This window comes from Melanotaenia boesemani, chromosome 23, assembly GCF_017639745.1.
Source record: "Melanotaenia boesemani isolate fMelBoe1 chromosome 23, fMelBoe1.pri, whole genome shotgun sequence".
In the NCBI taxonomy this organism is placed as follows: Eukaryota; Metazoa; Chordata; class Actinopteri; order Atheriniformes; family Melanotaeniidae; genus Melanotaenia; species Melanotaenia boesemani.
The window spans coordinates 10,508,667-10,533,573 of NC_055704.1; the positions used below are offsets into that span (position 1 = coordinate 10,508,667).

Here is a 24,907-nt window from a genome sequence, read left to right on the forward strand (position 1 = left end):
TATGTAATACTGAAGTAATCGGTACGTAACATTATCTGTTGGTTTGAAAACAACCTGAGAGGCAGATTTCAGTGTGTGCAGACAGTCATCTCTGCTTTATTAATGTGAAGTAAGGTGTGCCACAGGGCTCCATGCTGGGACCACTCATATTCATTATTTAGTAAATAATAATATGTTGGTCTACACCTGATCAGCTGCAGTTTACTTCAGTGTTGTTTGGTGTAAACTGTGTGGCTTTGAAATAAAAAATGTTTGATATTCTCAAATGCAAAATCAAACTTCTTTCCAGAACTCTGTGACCGAGTCTGTATCTCAGTACAAATATTTGGAATTGCAATAGATTATCTTCTATTTTACACCTCACATCAAGTAATGAGTTTAAAAAAGTTCAAGTTAAAATAAAGATTTTATGTCAGAATAAGGTTGTGTGTTTCAAATGTGGCCAAAATAAGATCTGCAGCTGCCATTATTATGTCTATGTGTGATTGTAGTGATGTCATATATCTACATGCATCTTTTCATGCTTTGGTTATTGTCAAACACAGCGCTCAGAGAGGTTTTTCACACATTTCAAGTCTTTATATATTTCTGCTTGTTGAATTATTGTGTTGACGGGTTGTCCTTGTCCACTCATATCAGTGACATGTTTCTAATTCTAAGGCTATTTTTAAATTTGGTTTATTTATTTGACGGGGAAAAAAGTACAAGGAGTTATGGCATTTAGTCTCAAAGATTAATATCTGTTCTTAGGTTTCACACTGAGGTGCCTACACTTTATGCTTGAAATAAAAAAAAAAAAGAAAAAAGGAAAAAAGTCTTTTATCCTTCTGGGCTGGGACTGCTCCAGATTTCACGATGTTAAAAGCATAGCTCAAATTTTTCTTTTTCAGTTTCTTCGTCCAACGCATGCAGTACCGTGTAAAAGTCGTGAGCCACCATTCATTTCTGTAAAGTGGTCATTAATGACAGTTCTGCAGACTCTCTGGAGGTTTTCTTTGGACATTGACTGGATTTTCACTCTATGGTCAAGTTCTTGTTGCGTCGACACTTAAAAGACAACACAACAAAAAGAAATTTTTTAATTTGTATCTTTAACTTAATTTAATTAAATGAGTATCTTTGTACCAGCAACTGCCACACAGACACACATTCCATATCTTTTGTTGTATTTATGAAAAAGGACAAAGCCGTCACAGTTCCAGAGGCATAAAATAGTATGTTTTCAACAACAAGATGATGCCCAAAGAAATGAAAATGTGGTAAATCTCAGCATGGTGTGTAGTGCATATTTAAAAATGTGCGGAAAGTGGACAAGAGAGGTGGTGTCTGACCTTAATAATCGATCTAAAAGAGATGAACAGAAACTGAAAAAGATGGCCTTAAGAAAGAGGATCAAAAAGCCACCAAAAACCTGACACAGGACCAGAGAAATGCATCTAGACCTTCAGTTGATCCATCTACTGTTGGCTGAAGCCTCATTAGAAAAGGTCTCCATGAAGATGGCTGTCTAGAAGCCAGTCTTAATGAAGGATAATGAAGAAAAGGCTGAGGTACGCCAAATGACACAAAAGCTGAACTGAAAATCAGCTCCAACAGGTCTGATGGAAGGATGAATCCCACCCAGAGCCTGGACCTGGACATTATTAAAGCTTTGTTGGGTCATCTTGACAGAGAATGAAAAAAAAACAAAAACAAAAACAAAAAAAAAAACAGCCAAAATGCAAAGAAGAGCTTACAAAAGTCCTTTAAGAAGCCTGGAAAACTATTCCTGAAGATTACAACAAAGCTTGCCTAAAAAGGTTCAGACTATGTTGAAGACTTTAAAGCTGTTTTAAAACTATTTTTTTTTTTAATCTAATTTCAATTTATGTTTGCAAATGTTTCAAGAAATTGCTGCACATATTCCCATTTTCTAGGAAAATATAAAAAATAAAATTTCAAATTATTTCTAACACACACAAAAAGGATTTTGATGGCATCTAGCATAAATCACATCAAAAACATGACTCACGTCATATCCACACCGGTTGTAGATAAAAAATGTCACCTGAATTGACTGGAGAGCACAGCTGCTCAATTTAAACACTGATGTGCACGAGGCTGAAAAATCAAAGACATGGCAACCAGCAGGGGGCAGCATGTGCTTTCAAGCAACTCCTTCCTCTGCAGGCTGTCAGTGTTTTCCACTTCACCTTCACAAGGACTTCCTTTTTATATAAATATTATGTATTTTATAAAGTCATTTTTAATTTGATGTCAAGCATTTTAAGCAAGAATCATATTAACTGTCATTAAATAAAAAAAAATGAACAATTTGTTGCATCTCATGACACCCTCTACACCTGTAGGCTGCATAATCACCTCAGTAAAAATGTGTCATCGTCTAGAGGTCACGAACAAAGATGGATGTGGTATTTATAGCTTTTGGTGGTGTGGATGGATGGGTGGATGGAAGAATTGGATTCTTGCATCCACAGTCACAGTCAGAGGGGGTCAAAGGAAATCAATAGTTGCCATCAGAGCTCCAGATTGATCCTCTGTGTGAGGTCAGATGGCAGTGATAACCCTCACACCTCCACAGCAGGGCTGCCGGACCTAATACTGCAACCTGTCAGACACACAAACAACATCTATACTGACAGACAAATGTCTTGTAGCTGCATGGTGACATGTTTTTGTAGCACGAGGCTTAAAATGTAGCATGAAGAGCCGTCAATAAAAAACATGCTCAGTATTGTAAACATGTGTCTGATGAATGTGTGACAGAAAGAGAAGAACTCAGAGGGGAGAGAAAACACTTCAGAAAGCAGAGATGTGAGTGTAACAGAGAGACAGAGATCCAAGGACAGACGGCACTGAAGGGAGGGGAGGGGAGAAACCACGCTCACACAGACTCAGTCACACCTTCCCCACAGCCTCGCACAGCCTCTGTCAGAGGCTGAATAGATCTCAGTGAGGAAGATGCTTGTCTACATCAGAGGAGCACCCAGGATAGGACAATAATTCCCAAAGCTGCTGAGGCACATACATGAGTGAGCAGAGGAAGCCCTGAGGGGAGGACAGGACTGTTTCAAAAAGGACAGAGCAGTGGATTCTGCTGCAAGGGACCTCAAAGAGGAGCAGTCTTAAACATCTGCCTCTCTAAGCGGCTTTCTTCTTCTCATTGCTGCTCTGAGGATATATCTCCGTGCTTCATCGCACAGCTTTAGAGAAACAGTGACCATGAGTGAGGCAAAGAAAGGCGAACTAGCCATCCGGGATAAAGCAATCCTGCACCAGCAGAGGCGTCTGAAACAAGCCACCCAGTTCACACACAAGGACTCAGCCGACCTTCTGCCCCTGGATGGGCTCAAGAGACTCGGCACGTCCAAAGACTTGGTGAGTGGGATTCAAGAGAATCCAAAGAGTGCTTGTGAGATGATCATTTACAAAACTGGAGAGGCTGTTGTGCAGGTTCAGATTGAGCAGAAATTAGATTAAAAACGGTCCTTTACAAGAACACCGTTTGACAGAGAGGATTTTTTTAAATGGAAAAAAAACATAGATGTCATATTGTTACTTTCATGCTTCAGTCATCTCTCTATGTTTACATCTTTAGATATTTTGTATTTTCAAATGAGTAATTTTTTTGGGATTCAACCCACTGTTCAGATGCAGAAAGGTTCCTGTAAATTCAGATTTCTAAAAAATATCAGGATCACTGCATAAAACATTCATAAAAACAGAAATTAATCCTCTTGAATCCCTTTAAACCCAAAGTTTTATTGACAGTTGTAGAAAGACATGACACCCAACAATGAAACTATGTGAAAAAAAGCTAATTTTAATTCTTTTCAGTGGGTGATGGGTTCAGTCAGACCACCTTAGTACCCAAGCCCTTATAATGGATCCATGCTGCTTCATTATGTGCAGAATATGCTTCCTCTTTGTCTTGCTGAGATAAGACAGGTCTTCATGAGAAAGATGTCATCTGGAAGGCAGCATATGTTGCTCCAAAACTTGTACATATCCTATAGTGTTAATCTTGGCTTTGCAGATGTGCAAGTTATCCATGCTGTATGCACTAATGCACCCCAACCTTATCACAGATGCTGACTTTTGAATTCATGCTGATAACAAGCTGTGGTTCCTTTCCTCTTGAGCCTGGAGGGAAAATTGTCCATGGCTACCAACTGGAATCTTAAACATTGATTCTTTAGACCACAGGACAGTTTCCTTAATTTCCTCAGTGCATTTTTAGTGAGTGTAAAAGCAGAGATGGGAGCATGTTTAGATCTTGAGTTGAAACTTTCTTTTTTCATGCTACACAACAATAACATTTAGCATTTTATTCCCTGAGCAGGAATTAAATCATCGCAGGTCTTTATTCATCTATAGTAAACACTCCACCTTTTATAGAAACCATGTTGTTGTGTTATCCAAGGATATGCTCAGTTTAGATCTATGTTATCAGAGAAACTGAGAAAATCATCTCCTTGAAAGAGTGTATAAGCTGTTTTCTTTAAGCATTAATGCATTACTGCTGGGTGAACTGTGTTGCCTCAAAATGCAGCACTGAATCACCAGAAAAAGTCATGAAAGATTCAGAGTACTGCACTCCATGCACAGAGGAGGGAATGTCAAAGCCAGTTACAGCTCATTGTGCAGTAGCTCTCACACAGTCATTACACATCACACGCACACACATTTCAGGGTTGAGTTGTAGGGTAAAACATAGCTCTGCGTATAAAATGGAGCATATCCAACTGCTTTGCTTCCTCTTCCTCCCAGAAGCCTCCTAAAGCGAAACGGTTATGGAGGAACTCCCTGTAATAATTCTGACAATTTATTACTCCTGTGACAGGATTCTGGTTTGATGGTGGCTTCCCAGGTTCCCCAGAGCTCGCCAACAATTTTAGTACAATCGCTCTGGCACTGGGAAGCTGAACTGGCAGCATTCTGCAACAATCACACTTTGATGCACGTATGTGCACCAGATTTTAACGTAATTTTCTGTTAGCTTTCCTCTCATCTACTCAGATCTAATGTTAAACATGTTTTCATTCCCATACTCTTGATTCACCTTGATACGATTTCATACTATAATTATAAATTTATGTATTTTAAGGGGAAAAGAAAATATCTGTATATTTTAAAAACAATTATATTTGACACACACATTCCAAGTTTCCAACTGTATAAAACGAAGACATCATTGATCCAAAGCCTGTTTGAAATGACTGTATTTCTTCTAAGTCAATGCAGTCACAAAGGAAAGGCAGAAAATACTGACAATGAGTAGTAGCAGAGACAGAATATATCTCAAAAATGTCTCAAAAGAGCTTTCAAGGAAGACACAATAACTCAAAACAACTACACAGAGATACACAAAGCTTCAATGAGACACAACTATAAAGAGAAAATCGCTTCATTGAGACAAAGACAAATACAAGGGGAAACACACCAGCTTCAAAGAGAAAAAACAACTGGAAACAAAAATGAAGAAATGCAGAATTGCTTAGAAACAATACAAACAACTAGAAAAACATCTGAAAGTGCTTTAAAAAAAGGCTTAATGTTTTAAAAAAGCAACTATGAAGATATGCAAAATACCCCAAAAGGGACACAAAACTGCAAAAACAAAAAAAAAAAAAAAAAAAAACCTTAGGGAGGAACAAAATGTCTGAAAACAACAAAAATTTGAAAAATTGCCTAAGAGAGGTAAAAAACAACTACCAAAATACAAAAATTAGCTCAAAAGAGAAACAAAACTGCATAAATGCTAAAAAAAAAACTTTAAAGATGGACAAAATGTATAAAAACAACAGGAAGTTGAAAAAATGTCTTAAGTATGTACACAAAACAATTAAAGAGTTTCTTCAAACAGACATGAAAAGACATAAACCCTCAAAACAACCACCAGCAGGCATAAAATAGCTTTATGGAAATCTTGGAGTTACCTTTGTTTACTTTTGGTTTTTGGTGAACAAACCCAAATGGCTGATCACAGATTTAAGGAGAAAAGAAAGGATAATCCCACCCTGTCTTTATGAGTTAAATCAAGACCACATATCTCTTGTCATGATCATTTCTATTATGCTTGAGAAAACTCAGACACTTCTGTATTTCTTAAAGAAACTTAAAAAGATTAAACTCCTGAACCAAGTTGCTGTAAACTAAAGAGCACTGGAACTGGAAACATCACAAACCAGAATTACCGGCTCAACAGACTCATCCAGATCATCATCATCTACCACCAGTATCACCTAATATCAGTGAGATGAAGATTATTAAAGACAAAAAGATTAATCACCCTGATCATGATGATAATCAGACCAGCAACGTGCTTCAAACTGTACACACCAGGCGATGCTACAGGTTGATTTTTACTGTGTTTTAAAGGCCAGATTGTCAAAAAAAATCTTTGGATGCACAGCAAGGTTTTACATGGACAGACAAGAAGAAAGACAAAGATATAAATGCTGAATTTCATGTAAGATACTAAATAAAAAAAACAATATTCCCAGCATGACTAACATTATTACTGGACTCAGACTAACTGCTGGCTTGGCTGTGACTTGTTTTATTCTCTCAGTCAGGGCTTCCAGCTGAGTTCAATACAGCCTCACATCTAAACACAATAACAAATAAAATCAAAGACAAGATTAGTCTAAAACTTTATTAGACTCTCAGAGCTTAATGTACAAGTCATCTGTTGGCAGCCTGACTCAACATCTCCTGCAGGGGCTGAGAAAGCCTCTCATCTCACTAACAATTATCTCCTTTAAGAAAGAACGAAGCGCACCTCTTATCAGAAAACCAATCTGCGGCTCAGACATGGCCACAGGGAGCACATGTGTAATGCATCTGGAACAAATGTTTTTCTATTAGTGTAGCTCAGGAAAATTGATGAAGCAGCTGAAATTGCCAGCTAGCCCTCTGCATTGCCTGCGAGTCCCCTCTACAGAAAGCTCATTTAGGATCTGAATAGATGGACTGTAAATGAAACGAAAGCATGATTTGCTTCTGTGGTGGCTTGCAGGTCAAGCCTTCATCTGGGTAAAGCTGTCTGAGCTATTAGTTTGTCAGCTCACTGCACATCGTTCTGTGTTCTCTACATTTCTGTATACTTCCTGGTATTTCTAGAAGAATTGTTATTTTGCAGTCTCTCCTCATCTGGCTTAAATAAACAAGGCATATCACTGACACTCTGTTTAACATGATAATTTAATGGATATGTTGTTGGAGTAATCCCAGAAAATATAATTAATTTAAATAAATAATAATAATCAAAAAGCTTTAACTATAGTTTGAAAAGGTCAAATCTAATTACTGTTGTTACAAGGCTGAGATTAAGCAGTGCATCAAATGGTGAATATTTTTTTAAAGATATACAGCAAATATTTGAGAAAACAAACCTGCTCTTCTCACTTTTTAAGTGGATATTAATTTAGTATTTTTTTCCACACATATTAATGAATCAAAACGAAACATTGGCTATTTTATAGTGGGACTAATTTTATGAATGTCATTGGGAGTAGATCATTGACTTTAGCTAAAAAAGGACCTCGGTTGTGTTTAAAAATGTTGTATTATATAAGTAGTTATTAATACAGCATACATGATCACATATTTGTGTCTTTATACAGAATATTGTTGCAAAAAAAGCCATTAAATTACATTTTAATGCAATGAAAAGGCATCCGAAAGTTTTCTGAAAGAGAACTTCTCACTAAAAAGTATGTAACAGCCTCTTATCACCACGAACATGTACATATAAAATCCCTGCTGGAGTCATTAAGCTATAAAATTTCACAGAAATTGTTTTAAGGGAGCGGCTTTCTATCCCCCCAAAAAATGTTTTTTCTTACAAACAAATCGAATCATTTTGTGGCCTCAACCTAAAAAAACAATATCCCAAAACAAAAAATATAAATCAAACCATATCCAACCATATGATGCTGCCAGCTGGCGATTTAATGCTGTGTCTGGCTCTTCTTTTCAGTACTGACACATAAACTTTGAGTCAGATATATATGGGTTTTTGCAAACTTTAAATAACTTTAAATAACTTTATTTTAAGACGTTGATTCAGTTAGCCTGCCTACAAGGTCCTCTGGTGTTCTAAATACCATTATTTTGTTTAATATCTACAAAAACCAAAACACTTGGTCTACAAATCCAACTCTCCAAGAGCAAAGAAATAATCAATGAATGCCCTGCTGCTATACAACACTGACAGATAATTTATAAGGATGGTGTATAATGTCTAGATTTTTTTCTTTCCTTCTCTTTTTTGCTCTAGTTAGTCTTTCTTCCTGCTCATTCCTGCTGGCTGGCTTGTCCTGTCCGCTGTGTTATTCAGCAGCAGAGCAGTTATGTAAGAGTGAGTTTGTTTTGCTGCTCTTTAGCCCGAGGTGCTCTCACTCTCAGCAGCAGCATCACTTCAGCCATGTTCTGCTGTGAAGCTGGGAAAGCAGTGAACACGAAAAAAGGAAAAATGCACTTCTCTAATACAAGAGCAATGGAGGGGGGAGGAAAGAGATGGCTAGAGATGGGGTCAGGAGGAGAAATACAGTATAGTGGGTCTGTTTAATTTGATTCAATGTAAACAATAGACACATGAATGCATCATCAGAGGGGTTATTGGAGTGCATCTGTGTGTGTTTTGGTACACCTGAGAACAGATATTTCAACACCTGAGCCCAGCTTGACCCAACTTATTGTATAACCACAGTGTAACCTTGATGATGGTTTCTACTGTACTCACTCAATGATTAAAGCTGTTTCACCACAAGGAAATAATAAATGTAGAAATGTATGATACAAACACAACCCCCCCCACCCCCCCTCCAAAATGTGGATGCTGTAAGAAATTGTGATTTAAAATTGAAGCAATGATTTGCAAATCTCATAAACTAATATCTTATCCGGAATAGAACATGAAAATATTTTAATCTGTTGAAAGTGAGACGTTTTAATATTCATATAAATTAATTTAGTGGCAGCTCCATGCCTCAAATAAGCTGGGACAAGGCCAAAGTTTACTACTGTGTTGCATCTCCTCATTTTTTTAACAATAGTCCACCTAATGTGTAGAATTTAAGACCACTTGAGACCATTCACATGCACACAGTGTACATGGAAAACACAGTGATATGTACACATGGTGTATGTAAACAACAACAAAAACAGCAATAAACAACCAGAAAATGCAATCCCAAGAAACAGCAGTAGCCAGTTAAAAATATGTTAAAAGAAATCAAAACTGAAGTAAAAAAAAAAATAGCAAAAGGGGTTTAAAAAAAAATAAGAGACCACATAAAGAGACAGCTCTACTGTGAAGGTGACATTGCTGCTTTTTTGGTAAAGAGTGTTATTGATATGTATCATGGAGCATTGTAAATGAAGTAGTGGATGGGATGCCTTAAAACCTGTATATACTTTTCAGCACAGATGTTGCCTTTCCAGATGTGGCTGTTGAACTAAGGGCTAAGCTGGATGATCCTTTTTCTCTTTGGACTCTTAACTAGAAGAATATTTTTTCATTTAAAAAATGCTTCAGCCCAAGGACGACGGCAGTGTTTCTGAATTATGGTCATATATGACTGCTTTGCTTGACCTGAGCTTTAACCTGCATTTGCAGATGGTACAGTGAACTGTGTTCACTGACACTGATTTCTGGAAGTTTTCCTGATACCATGTAATGATTTCTATGATGAAATCATCCCTGTTTGTAATGCAGTGCTACCTGAGGACTTGCAGATCATAGACAGCCTATGTTGATATCCATGGTGTCCCTTGCAATGTTTCTTTATGCGTATTACTGAACCTCTGAGCATCTTTCCATTGAAAGTAAAATTGGAATCGGCATTTTCAGTCAAGTGTGATATCTAACCGTTAGTATATCCTGTAATATACGCTGCCTGGCCAAAAACAAAAGTCACCACCTGGATTTAACTAATCAAATAGCTTTGAGCCCCCTACTGGATAATTACTGCATAGGTGATTATCTTTCAGCAGGCAACAAGTTCTTTAACCCCAACTGATGCAATGAGTAGCTTCTCACTTCTTAAACAATTATGTACATCCCGTGATCGTGGAAAAGATGTTAGTCTGTTTAAAAAGGGTCAAATCATTGTCACCAAGTAGAGAAAATGTCAAAGGAGATGCAGAAACTACTAAAACTGGGATAAGAACTGTCCAATGCATTATTAAAAACTGGAAGGATAGTGAGGAACCATTGTCATCCAGGAAGAAATGTGGTTGGAAAAACAGTAGAAACAACAGAAGAACTCAGGGTTGTGTTTAATAGTGGCAGTAAGAACATTTTCACATGAACGATGATGGCTGTGTAGCCACAAGAAAATCACTAATCTGTGAGGCCTACTGGAGGAAAAGGCTTCATTTTGCTAGGGAGCATAAAAATTGGACTCGGAGCAATGGAAGAAGGTCATGTGGTCTGATGAGTCCAGACTTACCCTGTTCCAGAGTGATGGGAGCATCATGGCAAGGAGAGGGGAGAATGAAGTGATGCAGCCATCATGGCTAATGCCTACTGTACAAGCCTGTGGGGGCAAACTATGATCTGAGGTTGCTGCAGTTGGTCAGGTCTAGGTTCAGCAACATTGTGTGTCCAAAGAATGAGGTCAGCCGGTACCTGAATATACTGAATGAGCAGGTTATTCCATCAATGGATTTTTTTCTTCCCTGATGGCACAGCCACATTCCAACATAACAATGCCAGAATTCATCTGGCTCAGAGTGGTTCAGGGAGCAAGAGACATCATTTTCACGCATGGACTGGCCACCACAGAGTCCAGACCTGAACCTCATTGAGAATCTTTTGGGATGTATGTTTTTTTTGTTATTTGTTTTTTTTGTTTTTTTTTTGTTTTTTTTGGCCAGGCAGTGTTTATATACCGTTATCAGAAGCATTACCACATCAACAGCCAGCTAAGCGAGTTGTATTAACTTTGACCTTATGACTCATGCACCTTATCAACAGGAACTTATCTTATTCCTTTTAAAATTCTGTATAACACATTTACTTTTTATATTTTACATTTTTTCTGTATTTTTAAATAATGTTTTTAATACATTTAATGAAGCTAGCTGCAACAACAAGCTAAATTCTCTCCAGAGATAAATAAAATCAGATATCTGTCTGTTGAGCATTTAAAATTTTTGCTCAAACAAACAAACTCTCGTTAAAATGGTTACAGTACACCTTTTTAATTTGTTCAGTTCTTGTGTTTATATTCCCTAGCTAATGAAACACATCCATAAACCTTTATATTAGAGCAATTTTCTCACACATTCTTCTGTTGCTTCTAAAGCTTCCCTCTGTTTCCCTGCAGCTCTTCTGTTTGCTCTTCTGCTTCACTAACAGATGAATGACTATGAAACCTCTGTGTGTGTGTGTGTGTGTGTGTGTGTGTGGGTGGGTGGTGTGTGTGGCCTGTCTGCAGGTACATCTGAGGATGATCAAAGACTACAGGTCTTAGCTTGGATGTTAAACTCATAATCCAAACACACAGAAAAACCAGGGTGGAGAGCTGTTATCATTGTCACAGCAGCAACTTCTTTATCTGTTGTCCTTTAGAAAAAGTCAGACATTTTTTCCAAGCAGCTTATGTGCAGAAAATCTCAGTCTGCATCAGGCATTTTAAATTATATACATATCTATATTCACTCTCCAAACTCAGTTGTTTGTTTTCCCCAAAGGATATAGATGCCTTTCATAGGTGAAAAGCAAACAGAACAGCGTCACACAAAGTGACCGTACAACCTCTGGGGAGTTTGCCTTCTCTTGCACCAAAACATATTCTGTTAAATCGGTTCAGATGGAGGCTTTATTATTAGCTCCAGGACAATTAGGAGGCCTGGACCTGTCTCTCTCTCTGTCATCTGGAGCTGTGGATGGGCGGCAACACTCCCTCAGCTGCTCCCTCAGCGCCATGTAGGAAGACAGGAGGCTAAAAATACTCAACAAAAACAAAAAAACCACAACAACCCCGACAACAAAGGAAACGAGGCAAGAGCAGATGTCAGGAAAAATGACTGGGTATGGCACAAAGTGACACAAGATACCTAGTGGTTCTTATTAAATAAAAATAACTACTAAATACCTGAAAACATAGATTTTCCTCAGATAGACCTGTGAACATGCAAATGAGGCGGGCCTCTTTCAAAAACTGCACACAAAAGTTGTTTTTGTTCATGTACCTGAACAGGAAAAAAAATAACATATGAGAGTACAGCCATATTATTTTGTGACACTATTATAAAAAAAAGTTTAAACAGGAAAAAAAATCAACATTTGGATGGTGATAGTGTAACAGTGGAGTACATTTTACACTTATTACTTCAATTTAAATAATTTTTTTTTCTCTCTCCCTACTTTACTTTTGTTTTGACTTGCTTTTAATCCCCTAAACCCCTGTCTTAACGATTCAAGGGTTTATCTACAAAATTTTCTAATGTGGTTTAGTAAGAAAAATCAATCTATATCCTTATTGTGTCACAAAAACATCTGCAACTTACTTCCATTTGACTGGCCACAAGATTTTTCGTCTCAGGACTTTTTCACATCTAATGAGACCGATAGAACAAGTTCTATCCTGTTGTGTTTGTCTGCAGCCTTGTTTTGAAGACTGTGGTTGGTTTACTCCAGTTAAAGGCCATGCTGTTGGCTGCTTATTTTTCTTCTGATACACACTCACAGGCAACTTTATCCACCTTGCTAGTACAAGCTAGTCACTTGCCTGTCCCACAACCCTTAAACCTATAGAAGGGCTTTACAACAAACACTTCTTTTCATCATTCCCATACTGTGACAAAGCACAAGTTCCTAATATTCCATAAAATTATTAACTTAAAAACAATCTGCTTAATATACAAGGTACTGCAGGGTCTATAATTCTGATTATATTTTATCTGTTGTATTTTTAAACCTTGATTTTAACTTCCTCCAGGGAAAATGGATGGAAATTAGCCTTGGCTCAAATTCAGGGTGTTTACATAACATGTTTTCATGTAATGTTCATTAACATCCACTGTCCTTTTCAAATAAACTAATCTTAAAAAAACAAAACACATTGCTGTTGGAGACTAAATCCATAATTTATTCTGTCACTGAAATTTTGGCTAGCGGCTATATTCCATGTAGGATTTTCAGAACATAATGCAGAAACAAAGAATGGTTTAAAAAAGTTGGAGAGTGGATGTGAATGAGGAATAAAGAAGAAATGGAGGGCCAGCAGATTTAAAGCTGCTGAAGCCTCCTGGTTAACACGACAGGAAGTCAGCCACTGGATACGTCCATCAGAGAGAGAAAGAGGGCATTAGAAAGCTCATATGACTGGATGGATGAAAGAGATGAGCCTGTTGCAGCAAGATAATTAGTCCACATGGCAATCAGCCCCTAATCTGACTCACAGAAGAAGAAATACAGAGGAAAGAAACTGAGCCAAAGAGACACAGAGGATGTGGAGGAGGAAGAGGAGGAGGAGGTGCTGCTCTGGTGTCACACATTAACAGCCTTTCTGACCCACTAACAGGGGGCCGGTTTGGACTGGCTGGTGCTCAGAGATCACAACAGGACTCACATCAGCAAAATCAGCAACAGAACACGTATGATTGGTCACACAGGAACATTGTGTCCATGAGTCAGGCGAGCAGTTTCAGCCTGGATTGTGCCCATTTTTCACATGACAAACACATTATATTTATAAGAACATACGAAGCAAAGTAGTTAAAATTATGGAAAAATCATCACACAACAATGGATTATTTTACTCATGCTCGCAGCTGGTTTTCATGCAAACATTACACTTAAATAAATTCAAAACCACAAAAAATCTTTTTTTTCTGAATGATAAATCAGCACAAGAACCAAAGGCAACAATGGCCCAAGGTACTTTCCACTTCAGGAACTTCCCCTGTGATGGTGTAGCTTTTTAAGGCTTTTAGTACTGCAAAGACAGGATCAGGGTCACATTTTCCAGCCAAAAAATCTCCCTGGTCTGGGATGAATCAGGTGCTTTTAGGCAGTCAACACTAAATATTGCTCATTCTGCATTTCTCAAGATGACAAAATAAACTTGTTGCTCTGCATTGAGCCATGTGGTCAACAATAATCTGCACAGGTTAACAATGATGTTTGCATCAGTGATTTTACACCACTAATCATTGAGATGTCTCTAAAATGTTTTACAGGGATTGTATATACTTACTAACTGCATATATAATTATGAAAAATCACATTTTATGCTTGGAGTTTAAAGCTACACCGCAGAAATTTGGAAGATTTTCTTAGAGAGGTGCCCCTTAAAGACAGCTAATGCGGCATCAATCTTACATCCTGTCTCTTTTCTGAGCCCTCACAGCCAATAATCTTCATGTCAATGTTGACTCTTGTCTTATTTCTTACTCTGTTCCTTTCGCTCTTCTTTTTCCTTACTTCCTCCAATAATGTTATCTTGCATTTCTTTGACGGATCAGCCAACAGTTTCTTTGATTTCTTCAATGGATGTGTTCAAAAAGGCCAGGTGTGCTGATATCTAGTTACCAGTGTGACATGGTGTCGTAAAGCGAAATGCTGCTGTAAAGTGTCCAGAAAAGTTGTGATTATATTTTAACAATATTTTAAATATTTTTTTATATAAGAACACCCACTAAAACAATTCAATATGCTTTTCAGTTGGCTGTTAGAGCTTTTCCTTAGTACCTTAAGTCCTTTAATATGTTCAGAACCATGTCAGTATCATTGCTACCAGTTCCTCCCAGGGTTCAAGTGAGCAAGCATAACATTAAGGATTGACATTATAGTCTATCTTGGATTTCTTAGCACCAGAACCTTCCAAGATAATTAGGCCACATTAATTAGATGATATTTTAAAATGGAGAAAAAAACAGAGAGCTGTGCCCACTCTTGTAGCCCTGCGTGCAGTCCCTCTCTGAAAATAAATGTTTGCACTCCGGGGGTGTGTTCCAATCAATGCTCTTATGATCTTACTGGATAAATACTCATGACTAATGCTGTTATTTTCAGAGAGGATTAAATTTAATTTCCATACTTTCATTTTTGCACTGAAAACACAGATGTTAATGGATGTTTGTGTTATTTACTAATCTTTTTAAAGCAGTGTAGAAAAGGTGTGTAAATACTTCTGCATATCTGAACTGAAAAGTACTTCTTTATGCATTCTGTAAATAATAAATTGACTATATTTTTCTTGCATGTCTCTAGTCTTATGTGACCTCTCAAACACAATACATGTTACACTAATCTAATCACACTCACATTCATACAGCACTTCTATGGTTTTCATGCTGAAAGCTTTTCTAAAGAACAACATTAATTCCCCATAGGCACGTAAGCAATGTGGGTTCATTGTGTAACCCAAGGACACTTCAACATATAGTCAAGAGAAACTAGGAATCAGTCTACCAACCTCCCCATTGGCAGGTAACTGATCTGCCGCCCCAAGAATTTAAAAATTCTTTTAACAACAAATCTGTATGCAAGCAAACCAATAAGTACTTCCATCTATGACCTGTGCACCACATCAGTTAAATGAATGTAGCCTAAAAGACTGGACTTGAATGCCATTTGTGTTTGGATCACCCAAGGAGCATGCTGATACCAAATGTGATGGTTTTATGTACATTCAGGTTTAGTTAGGAATATCAGCACCATCGCTCAGCTAAAGCCTGACCTTACATCTGATGCTAGTTGGGACGAGCAAACTTTTAGCACATAAAAAGGCTTTTGGCTGACTTTCTTAACCTGTCTGTAGTAAAAGACTTCACCAAGTAAAGTGACATGACAGACACAGCTGAGTCAAACTGGTTTCTCTATCTATCTGTAATCAAATGTGCTTAGAACTATAAAGCAATGGGAAAAGCAGATAGAGCTGTAAATGGTTAATGCTAAATGGTGGTGGCGTGGCTCAGTGGCTAGAGTGGTCATCTTGTAGCCTGAGGGATGCTGGTTCATTTCTTGGTCTGTTGAGCTCATGTCGAGGTGTCCCTGAGCAAGACACCGAACCCCAAATTGCTCCTGATGGGTCGTGGTTAGGTTATATCATCATGACTGAGTATAATTTATATTTAATGGGATCACTACATACAAATGTTCTTCATATATGACAAATCTGATAAAAACAACAACCCCCCGAAATATTAAGATCATAAATATATAAATAACTTCATCAGCTTGCTAGAGGTAGTGGATGTTAAATAATTGTAATATATCCAACCCACTTTATTTTAGGGAAAAAAATAATAGCACCGGTGGTTTAATAACTCTGCAAATCTTGCAAAACAACCCTGGGAGCATTCTTCAGCTGCTACATTATCTGTGACTCATTTTGAAATCAGGAACAAAGCATGTTCAGTATTATATTGTCTAAAACCTCTCTGCACATTATAAAACATATCACCCCTCAGATCTGCCAATTCCACCTCAGCTGCCTCAACAAGCAAAAACATTTATTGTCAAATTAAGTGGAACAGCGGGATGCAAAGCATATAATAAATAAAGTCATTATGAGACATCACTGGCTGCCGTTTTCATTAGATTTTATGACATTAAAGCCAAACAGAGGCCATATGATTGATGCCAGTTTATATGGTGTCTGTCTGTTAACAAGCCATCAGTGGAAAGAAGTGAGAAATATGTTGAAAGCCTGAGATGTGTCATGAGGGAAGATATATGCTGTGCATGCTTGTGTGGAAAGACTCTTCACGGCTTGGAGAAAGTCATCAATATGACAGATTCAGAGTCTGACACTGACTCAGACATCAAAGTAAAGTGTTGATCATGCAAAACAATTACTAAAAATCTAATGCTAATCTGATTTATTTCCCTGTTTTTATTGGTCAGTGGATGGCAGGGTAGGAGATGACTCACTTATGTCCACTAAAGAGGCTGAAATGCAAGTATCCCCTCCTGACCCATGCATATCTCACTAGCCACTTTGTAAGGTCCACCTTGCTAGTACTGGGTCGGACCTCAGACATTTTGCTTCACATTGACATGACAGCATCACACAGTTGCTGCAGATTTGTCAGCTGCACATCCATGATGAGAATCTCCCGTTCCACCACATCCCAAAGCTGCAGATTGAGATCTGGTGACTGTGGAGGCCATTGGAGTCCAGTGAACTCATCGTCATGTTCAAGAAAGCAGTCAGAGATGATTTAAACTTTGTGACATGGTGCATTATCCTGCGGGAAGTAGCCATCAGAAGATGCTACACTGTGGTCATAAAAAGATGGACATGGTCAGCTGCTCAGTTATAAAGCAGGATGGAGCCATGCTTTCAAGTTGTTTCCACCTAATTCTGATTCTACCACCTGAATGTTGCAGCTTAAATGGAGACTCCTCAAACCTGACAGGTTTACATCTTCTATTATCTAGTTTTGGTGAGTCTGTGTTAGTTGTGGTCTGTTTTCTGTTCTAAGCTGACAGGAGTGACACCTGGTGTGGTCTTCTGCTGCTGTAACCCATCTGCTTTAAGGTTAGACTTGCTACTTGATAGCGACTAAATAGTCTGCATAGTTTGGATAGTAGCCAGTGGTTATTCGAGTTATTGTTGCCTTTCTATCATCTCCAACCAGTCTGCCCACTGGTCTATGACATCAACAAGACATGTTGATCCAGACAACTGCTGCTCACTGGATATTTTCTCTTCTTCAAACCATTCTCTGTGAACCCTAGAGATGGTTCAGTGTAAAAATCCCAGTAGATCAGCAGTTTCCGAGCAGCCCTTTCTTTCTCATTGTGATGCTCAGCTTGGACTTAAGCAAATTGTTGTGACCATGTCAACATGCTTCCTCTGTAATGAGAGCCATGCAAAAAAAAAAAAAAAAAAAAAAAAAAAAAAGATATTTAACATTTGAGCATGAAAACTTGTTCTAATTGACTCATTAATTATAATGATGAGCCTCTAAATGCACTCTTTAATAAATTTGTTTCTAAATGAGATATTGAGGGGTGGGTGTGAGAAAAGAAGGATAATTGAAGGGATACAAGCAGAGGAGAAAAATAGGAAGAAAACAAATAGAAACATTGGTTGTGGGTGCACAACAGAGGTAACAAGGAAAATTAGAACCAAAAAGGGTAGAAAAATAAAAGGATTAGAGGACAAGAGAGTTTAGAAAAGGACTAGAACAGAAAAGCAAAAAGAAAAAACAAATAGAAGAAAATAATAATAATAAATGTAGTACTTGATGAATGCATTTAATAAATTAATCAAATCTGGGATTTTAAATATATGTTTTAAAGGAAAAATGGATTCTGCATGTGTCTGCACTGTCCTGAAATTCCTTTTCTACCTGCAAAGATCTGAAAATACACACTCAATCACACATACACACAATCTGATCACATAGACAAGGAAAATAATACAAGAGATTCAATTAGTTGTCAACAGTAGGTTTTAAAAAAGCTGTGATAAGCCAACAAAAGGCTGGAAAATCGTGGCACAAGGAAAGAAACATCCGGAAACACACTTGGCAAATCACATAATTAGACATAAAAAAGATCACCTTAGAGAGGCAGTGTCTCAGAAGGTAAGATGGGAAGAAGTTCATCAACCTGCAAAAAGCTGAATTTATATAACTCCAAATCTTCATTCATCTACAGCAGGGGAGTCCGGTTCCGGTCTTCAAGGGCTGCATTCCTACAGGCTTTAGATTCCTCTCCAATTCAATACACCTGATTCAATTTAAACGGCTCTCCTCAGCAGCTAGTTGTCAAGTTCTGCCCAAGCATGTTGACCCATTCATCAGCTTCAGGTGTGCTGCAGTAGGAAACATCAAAGACTCGCAGGACAGCGGCCCTCGAGGACTGTTTTAAAGACTTTTGATCTACATTATCATCAGCATCTTTGAACTCCATCACATCTAAATACAAGAATAACATTTTCTCTGGCGAAATATTTAGTTTGATCCTAGTTATGTTCACAAAACAGATAAAGCTTGCTGAAAAGTATATAAAAATATGTTGTTTAATATTGTTATTATTATCGATCATTACCGTTATTGCTGAAGCATATTTTTAAGGCCTATTTATTAACCCCAGAAAGAGTGGAAAAATAAAAATCTACCAAAATTTTAAAATAAATTTGTGGGAAATGTTTAAATCTAAAAATAGGAGAGGAGGCCACATCAGCACCTGCTCAGCTACAGTTGTAGCTCAGACAGGGTGCCGGGCTGAACTCTGTGACATGGGTGAGGATTTTTAGCTCAAGGTGTTGCTGTTTTGAAGCATAACAGAGAAACTCAGCAGGCTGACTGATGCATGTCTGTGAATACAACCTTCTACTAAGGAAGCCAGTTTTTTAGTGATTTATTTGAGGTGAATAAATGTTTTGACTGATACTTCAGCAATCTGTGGGGGGCTGGGCTGAGCTTTGCATCCCTGAATTGATGTGTTGTGGTAAACAAAAATGCCATTACAAGATAATAATGAATCAAGCAGCGTAAAGCCATAGACAATTAGACATGGCCAAGCATGAGATGACATTATTACAGCCATGTTAAGGTTATGCAGCCTCATCTCTTGGGCTCTGGCACTTTTTATTTATTTAGTTTTCCAGGATGTGAAATCATCTTTATCTTCATTCAAATTCTAGTCAAGAATAGTCTAACAGCAAAACTAATTATTGCTGCACGTATGTTAATCAGACCATCAAATAATGACCCTGAATATGTAAAAAAAATAAATAAATAAATAAAAGGGGGAGAAAAGCAGGGTTGATATTTTCTCTTCCATTATGTCTGCATAAGCTGTGTCTTAATAAAGGTAAAAGCCAGACAATCAAAGCTGCTTACACGAGTTCCTTCACAGATACAACACTGCCAGGTTTTGCTGTCAACAGCCACTTTTGTTAAAGTGCACAAAACTGTTATCCTGCAAAGAATTCACACACCTTGCTCCATTAACAATTCTCACAAAGAATACTTCGTTCTGAGAGACAAGTGAGCTCCCACAACATAAAGCACCTTAAATGACAACAGCAACAACAACAGCACTTAAATGGCCGTTTTCCCCTGACAGAACACAATGCTAACACACCACATTCTGCAAATCTGAAGCAACTGCAGGCTTGTCATTGCATTTGGAAAGAGGTGTTAGCTGCAAGATGACAAAAGAGTGTGAACAACATGTTCTTGATACAAGACATTTGAGAACAACAGGAAGATGAATGGAGATGATCTTTATAAGGCTGGATTTCACCCCAAAACCCTTCAGTTGTGACATTATAGTTCAACAAATGTCACTGCTAGCCAGTAAAGCAGGGGTGCCCAAAGTCGGTCTTCGAGGACCGCTGTCCTGCAGATTTTCCAATGTTTCCTGCTTCAACACACCCAACTCAAATGAAATAGACAGCCTATTAAGTTTTGCACAACGACTCGTCAATTTGAATTAGGTGGTTTTGGAGCAGAGACACATTAAAAACCTACAGGATTGTGGCCCTTGAGGAGCACCCCTGCAGTAAAGCAATTATTCAGCCAGCCGGTCCAGTGGTGGGGCTTCAAAGAAGTTTGGTAATCTGATGAGGAAAGGTGCCCATTTAATTCTGACCATTCTGACCTTAAAACTCAGTGTTCTTGACTTGTTTGATGGCATCAGTGACATCTACTATGTGCATTTTTGGAGCTGCTGTTGCCCAGCAGGGTCCCAAGGCTAAGAAACCTAATCACAACTTTTTTTTCTGGGACACCGTTTAACACTGCAGCTGAGTTTCACTTTACGTACTGCATCACACGTTAACAAGCAGATATCAATGCACCGGCAGGTGACTAGGAATGACTTTTACTACTTGGAGAGACCTCACAATAAAGGTACTATTGCCACATTAGTCATCAATAGGCAGTGCATCACTGAGAAAATCTGCAGAAGTTCTGTTGTGCTTCTTTACAACACAAATTTAACATTCACAGAAAAGGTCCTCCAGCTCTAGAACTCAAAAATTTGAAGTGACCACATCCTCCTCCACCCCTCCAACCTCCAGATATGGTCTTTGTCTTTTGGTGCTGTAGAGTTAAAGCTTGCTGTGCCCAAATATGAAAGTGAGAATGTGCAAGAATGGTAAAGCTGTGAGTTATAAAATAGAAAATAATCAGTAGGAGTAATGGGATCCTGCCTCTCCACTATTTTTGGCTATGCATTCTCAGACCTTCAAAGCTAAATAAACAGACAGAGATTATTAAATATCAGACTCTTGAGGTGACTTGTGAAGAGATTATTTTATCTTTCAGTTAAAATATCTGATAATTGAGTAAAGTTCTAACAATTCATTTACTTAAATTAGTCTAAACTATAAAAAAGCAAACTTGTGTCTCATCTCTATGATTTCAGCATCGGGCTTAAAGTTAGGGACTTGTTTCTGTTCTATAATATCTTGCCATTCAATATATAATGTTTAAGAAGTTCCCCAAATGACAACATACCTTCAGAGGCTTTTTCTCTGGTTGGATTTGCATATAGGAATGTTGGAGTTAGATAACAGGAATTAGCTGATGTCTGGAGGTCTAGTGTTGCTCTTGTATGCTCAGTCAGTCACCATATACTTTTATTGTCTGGATCCCCTTACTAGTGGTCTTCAACCAAAGACAGTGTAGCTCCTACTAAGTCTGAAGTAGGAGGAAAAAAAGACACCCACTGAAAATAGTTTTATGCATAACAATCAGTTGCAGCTCCTGTAGGGCAGACACAAAGATCTGCTCAGTGTTATATTCTTGTCTTTGACAATTTGCATTTCATAACTCTTTTAGTGTCTTTACATAATACAATTTGGCATAAGATTTTCAGTTTGTTGTCGTTAAAAGCCACTGGAGTTACATTTGAATCTGATTAAGACACAAGGGAAGCCTCATGTTATTTGGTCCTTTTCAGTTTGAACCTCCTGACCGGAGTTTGTGATTGTTATCTGATGATACGTGTGAAGAAACATCTTTTTTTTTTTTTTTATCACCCTGGGTATTTCAGTGTTCAGAAAATAAAATAAGAAAAGAAGCTTTATTTTACAAATGCAATGAACCTGCTGGTGCTGTGTAATTTTCTTTTCAAAGACAGTCTGTACAAAGACTGCAGTGGTGGAACAGCAATGAGATTACAGAGAAACAGGCATCTTAAATGCACATTTCTTTTAATATGAGCAAGAGAGAACAGCTAGTTGCTGCAACATGCTTTTAAAAATGGAGAAAATCCAACATGAATCAAGCTCAGCACACTAGCACTGAATATACCATAAAATATGAACCAACATCTTACTTCAATAGTGGCAGGCTTTTGTATGAAGTGAGTGATGTACAACCATTGAAAGACTCCAATAGAAGTGTGTCCATGCTTGTGTAGCTAATTAAAGCCATTTGCAGAAATCTTTTAATGCCCATTTTAACAAGTTTTCATTTCAAAACAATATGTGGGTTGTTTGTGCATTTTCTTAATTACGATTCATAAGTACCGCCCCTACAAAATGCAGGAGGAAAACATGACTGTGCATTTCCATATTAGAACAAAAGTTATTTTCAAGTATTTCCTTAAACATGTTGCAAACTCCTCATAAATAGGCAGGACTGTTGGGTTTGGAAGGAGCTTTTACATGCAGCACCTTCATATTATTCAGTTAGCTCATGAAAAAAAATTTCCCCCTAAGGTTATTGGTTGGGTTTAGACAATAACATCAAAAACTCTCGTCTGCTGACCGTAATCACTTTTTAGTATTTAGTAGCTGAACAAAATATAAAACAAATGTCCACAGAAAATGAAAATGTGCGTTAGCAGTAATGCAAAGACACAAAAGTAGGACTAGTGAATTACTAGTTCATCATTGTATATATTAATTAGCAATTTACTAATCTATCTTGACATCCTGACAGAATTCTAGCTGCACGAAGACAAATCTTATTTCAGTTGTCAAACCCTCACACATCAGCAGCTGCATTATTTAGTCAAATCTTGTGAGGAGAAAGGAGGCTTATTTTAGACAGCACTTATGCTTTACACCAAATTACAATGCACACACCTAAATTCAATATAAAGCAGCAGCAGTGAAGACTCAGCTGAATAGAAATCTAATCTGATGCTTCTCAGCTCTGGTCCAGCTGACACTGCAACTTTACACAAGTGAGATTTGACTTGTGACTTGTGTAGTTAACCTCAAACGCCATGCAGACGTATAATAAGAATTTAGTGGATATCTGTTTGGTAAAACTTTAACACACACTTGTTTTGATAAAACATTTATTTAATCAAATCTGAAAAAAAGGCAGAAATGTGCTTTAATAAATTGATTACTTGGCTACTCAATGATGACGATGATGATGTGAATCATCCGTTTTCACAAGACTCATGCTGACGTGTTATTTCCTACAGTGAGCTACACACTGCATCTTGCTTTCCTACATCATGGTATCACAAGCAGTCAAACTGCTGTTCAACTTGTCACATACTGACACCTGGTTGAGAGCTCCCCAGGGTTGTGTATTGAGGAGCTACTTAAATGCATCCTGCTGGATAAAGACATTTTAGAACCATATCTGAAGGTCGGAGGGACTCAAGAGCCGATATAGAACAGACCGAGTTGTTAATGTACTAATGGGCCCCCAAGTTGGATAATACTATGTTAAATTATTACATTTTTACATCTCATTAACCAAGTTATGAACATCTTGGAGAAACATTTATGACACAGGTCAAAATGATTTGATTCTGTAGCAAAATTCAGGAGGAAATGTTTAGAATTTGCATCAAATTGTCTGACTTTTCCTTTTATGCCAATAAACATATTTTTTCATCATCCCATGTATTCATTTAATTATCAAAATGGTTGAAAGAAAATATCTTTAACAGCCTTCATCATTTCCAGTTACACTGATCCCAGCATTTTGGGTTTACTGTAAAGTTTTCACCTTATCTCCTCCACTTGACTGCCACTGTGGAAACCTAAAGACTAAAGAAAATCTAAAATATATTTGTTTCTCTTTACAGCAACCACACTGCATCGTCCAGCGGCGTCTGCTGGAGGGAAACATCACACGACTGCGCGGGGAGGCCCGGGACCCCAACGCAAGGGTTCGTTCTCCACTTGCCGACACCAAGGATGGACCAATCGATGCTGAGGAGAGGAGCGAGAGCACAGCCGATGACTCAACAGAGGAGAGGGAGTCTCTGGAGGAAAGCGAGCGGAGCCTGCGATCAGATGAAGATGATGATAATAGCGAGGCCAGAGCCAGACAGACAGCCGAGAAGCCCGACAGTACAGACAGCTCACCCCTCCTCACAGCTTTAATAATTCAATGCAAGGTAATTCTAGACACAAAACATGCCCAGCCAGCCCACATTCAACTTCATGCAAACACAAGAGATACAAAACCAGAACCGTTCTGCTACCATGACTCATCACTTAAAGCCTGCTCTGCTTTAACTTTCCCTTTAGAGATGTGAAAATCCTGGCAGCTGTCTGACTAAATCTGAGTAACAGATAAACGAGGCACAGTGATTATAGGACCAACCTGGCTGACACATCCACACAGGCACTAAACTGATTCATTAAAGAAAACACATATGTAAGGGTGTGAAATTAATGAACTGTGTGGGTTACAGGACAAAAATGGAAAAGAAACATGAAGAGGCTAGCCAAAGCAGCCAACAGTAAGCAACAGATAATCCTCTATATATGCTCCAGTTTTGCCTTCCTATTATAGATATTAATATATAATAATATTTAGTACCTAATTAGATATTTATTTGACTATATTGTCATCTCTGCAAAGCTTCTGTACTTGACACTTGACAGGTAGACACATTGCTTCTCCTCGCAGCTAAACACAACACAAAGAGTTGCTGCTACTGCAGCATGAAACTGATTTAACATTGTTCTTAATTGTTCCCAGACTTCCGACCGTG

The 24,907-nt window shown here is 38.0% G+C and overlaps 2 protein-coding genes across 2 annotated transcripts in view; one reads left to right on the forward strand and one right to left on the reverse strand.

The window, feature by feature from the left end:
• Positions 1–24,907, reverse strand: part of itfg2 (integrin alpha FG-GAP repeat containing 2) — a 79,478-nt gene that overhangs the window by 14,711 nt on the left and 39,860 nt on the right. The window lies entirely within an intron of this gene.
• Positions 2,845–24,907, forward strand: part of nrip2 (nuclear receptor interacting protein 2) — a 32,543-nt gene continuing 10,480 nt past the window's right edge. Inside the window, exons 1-2 of the mRNA XM_041977767.1 lie at positions 2,845–3,378; positions 23,990–24,304. Of these exons, the coding sequence (XP_041833701.1) occupies positions 3,223–3,378; positions 23,990–24,304 (471 nt within the window). The 5' untranslated portion in view covers positions 2,845–3,222. The remainder of the gene's footprint in view (positions 3,379–23,989; positions 24,305–24,907) is intronic.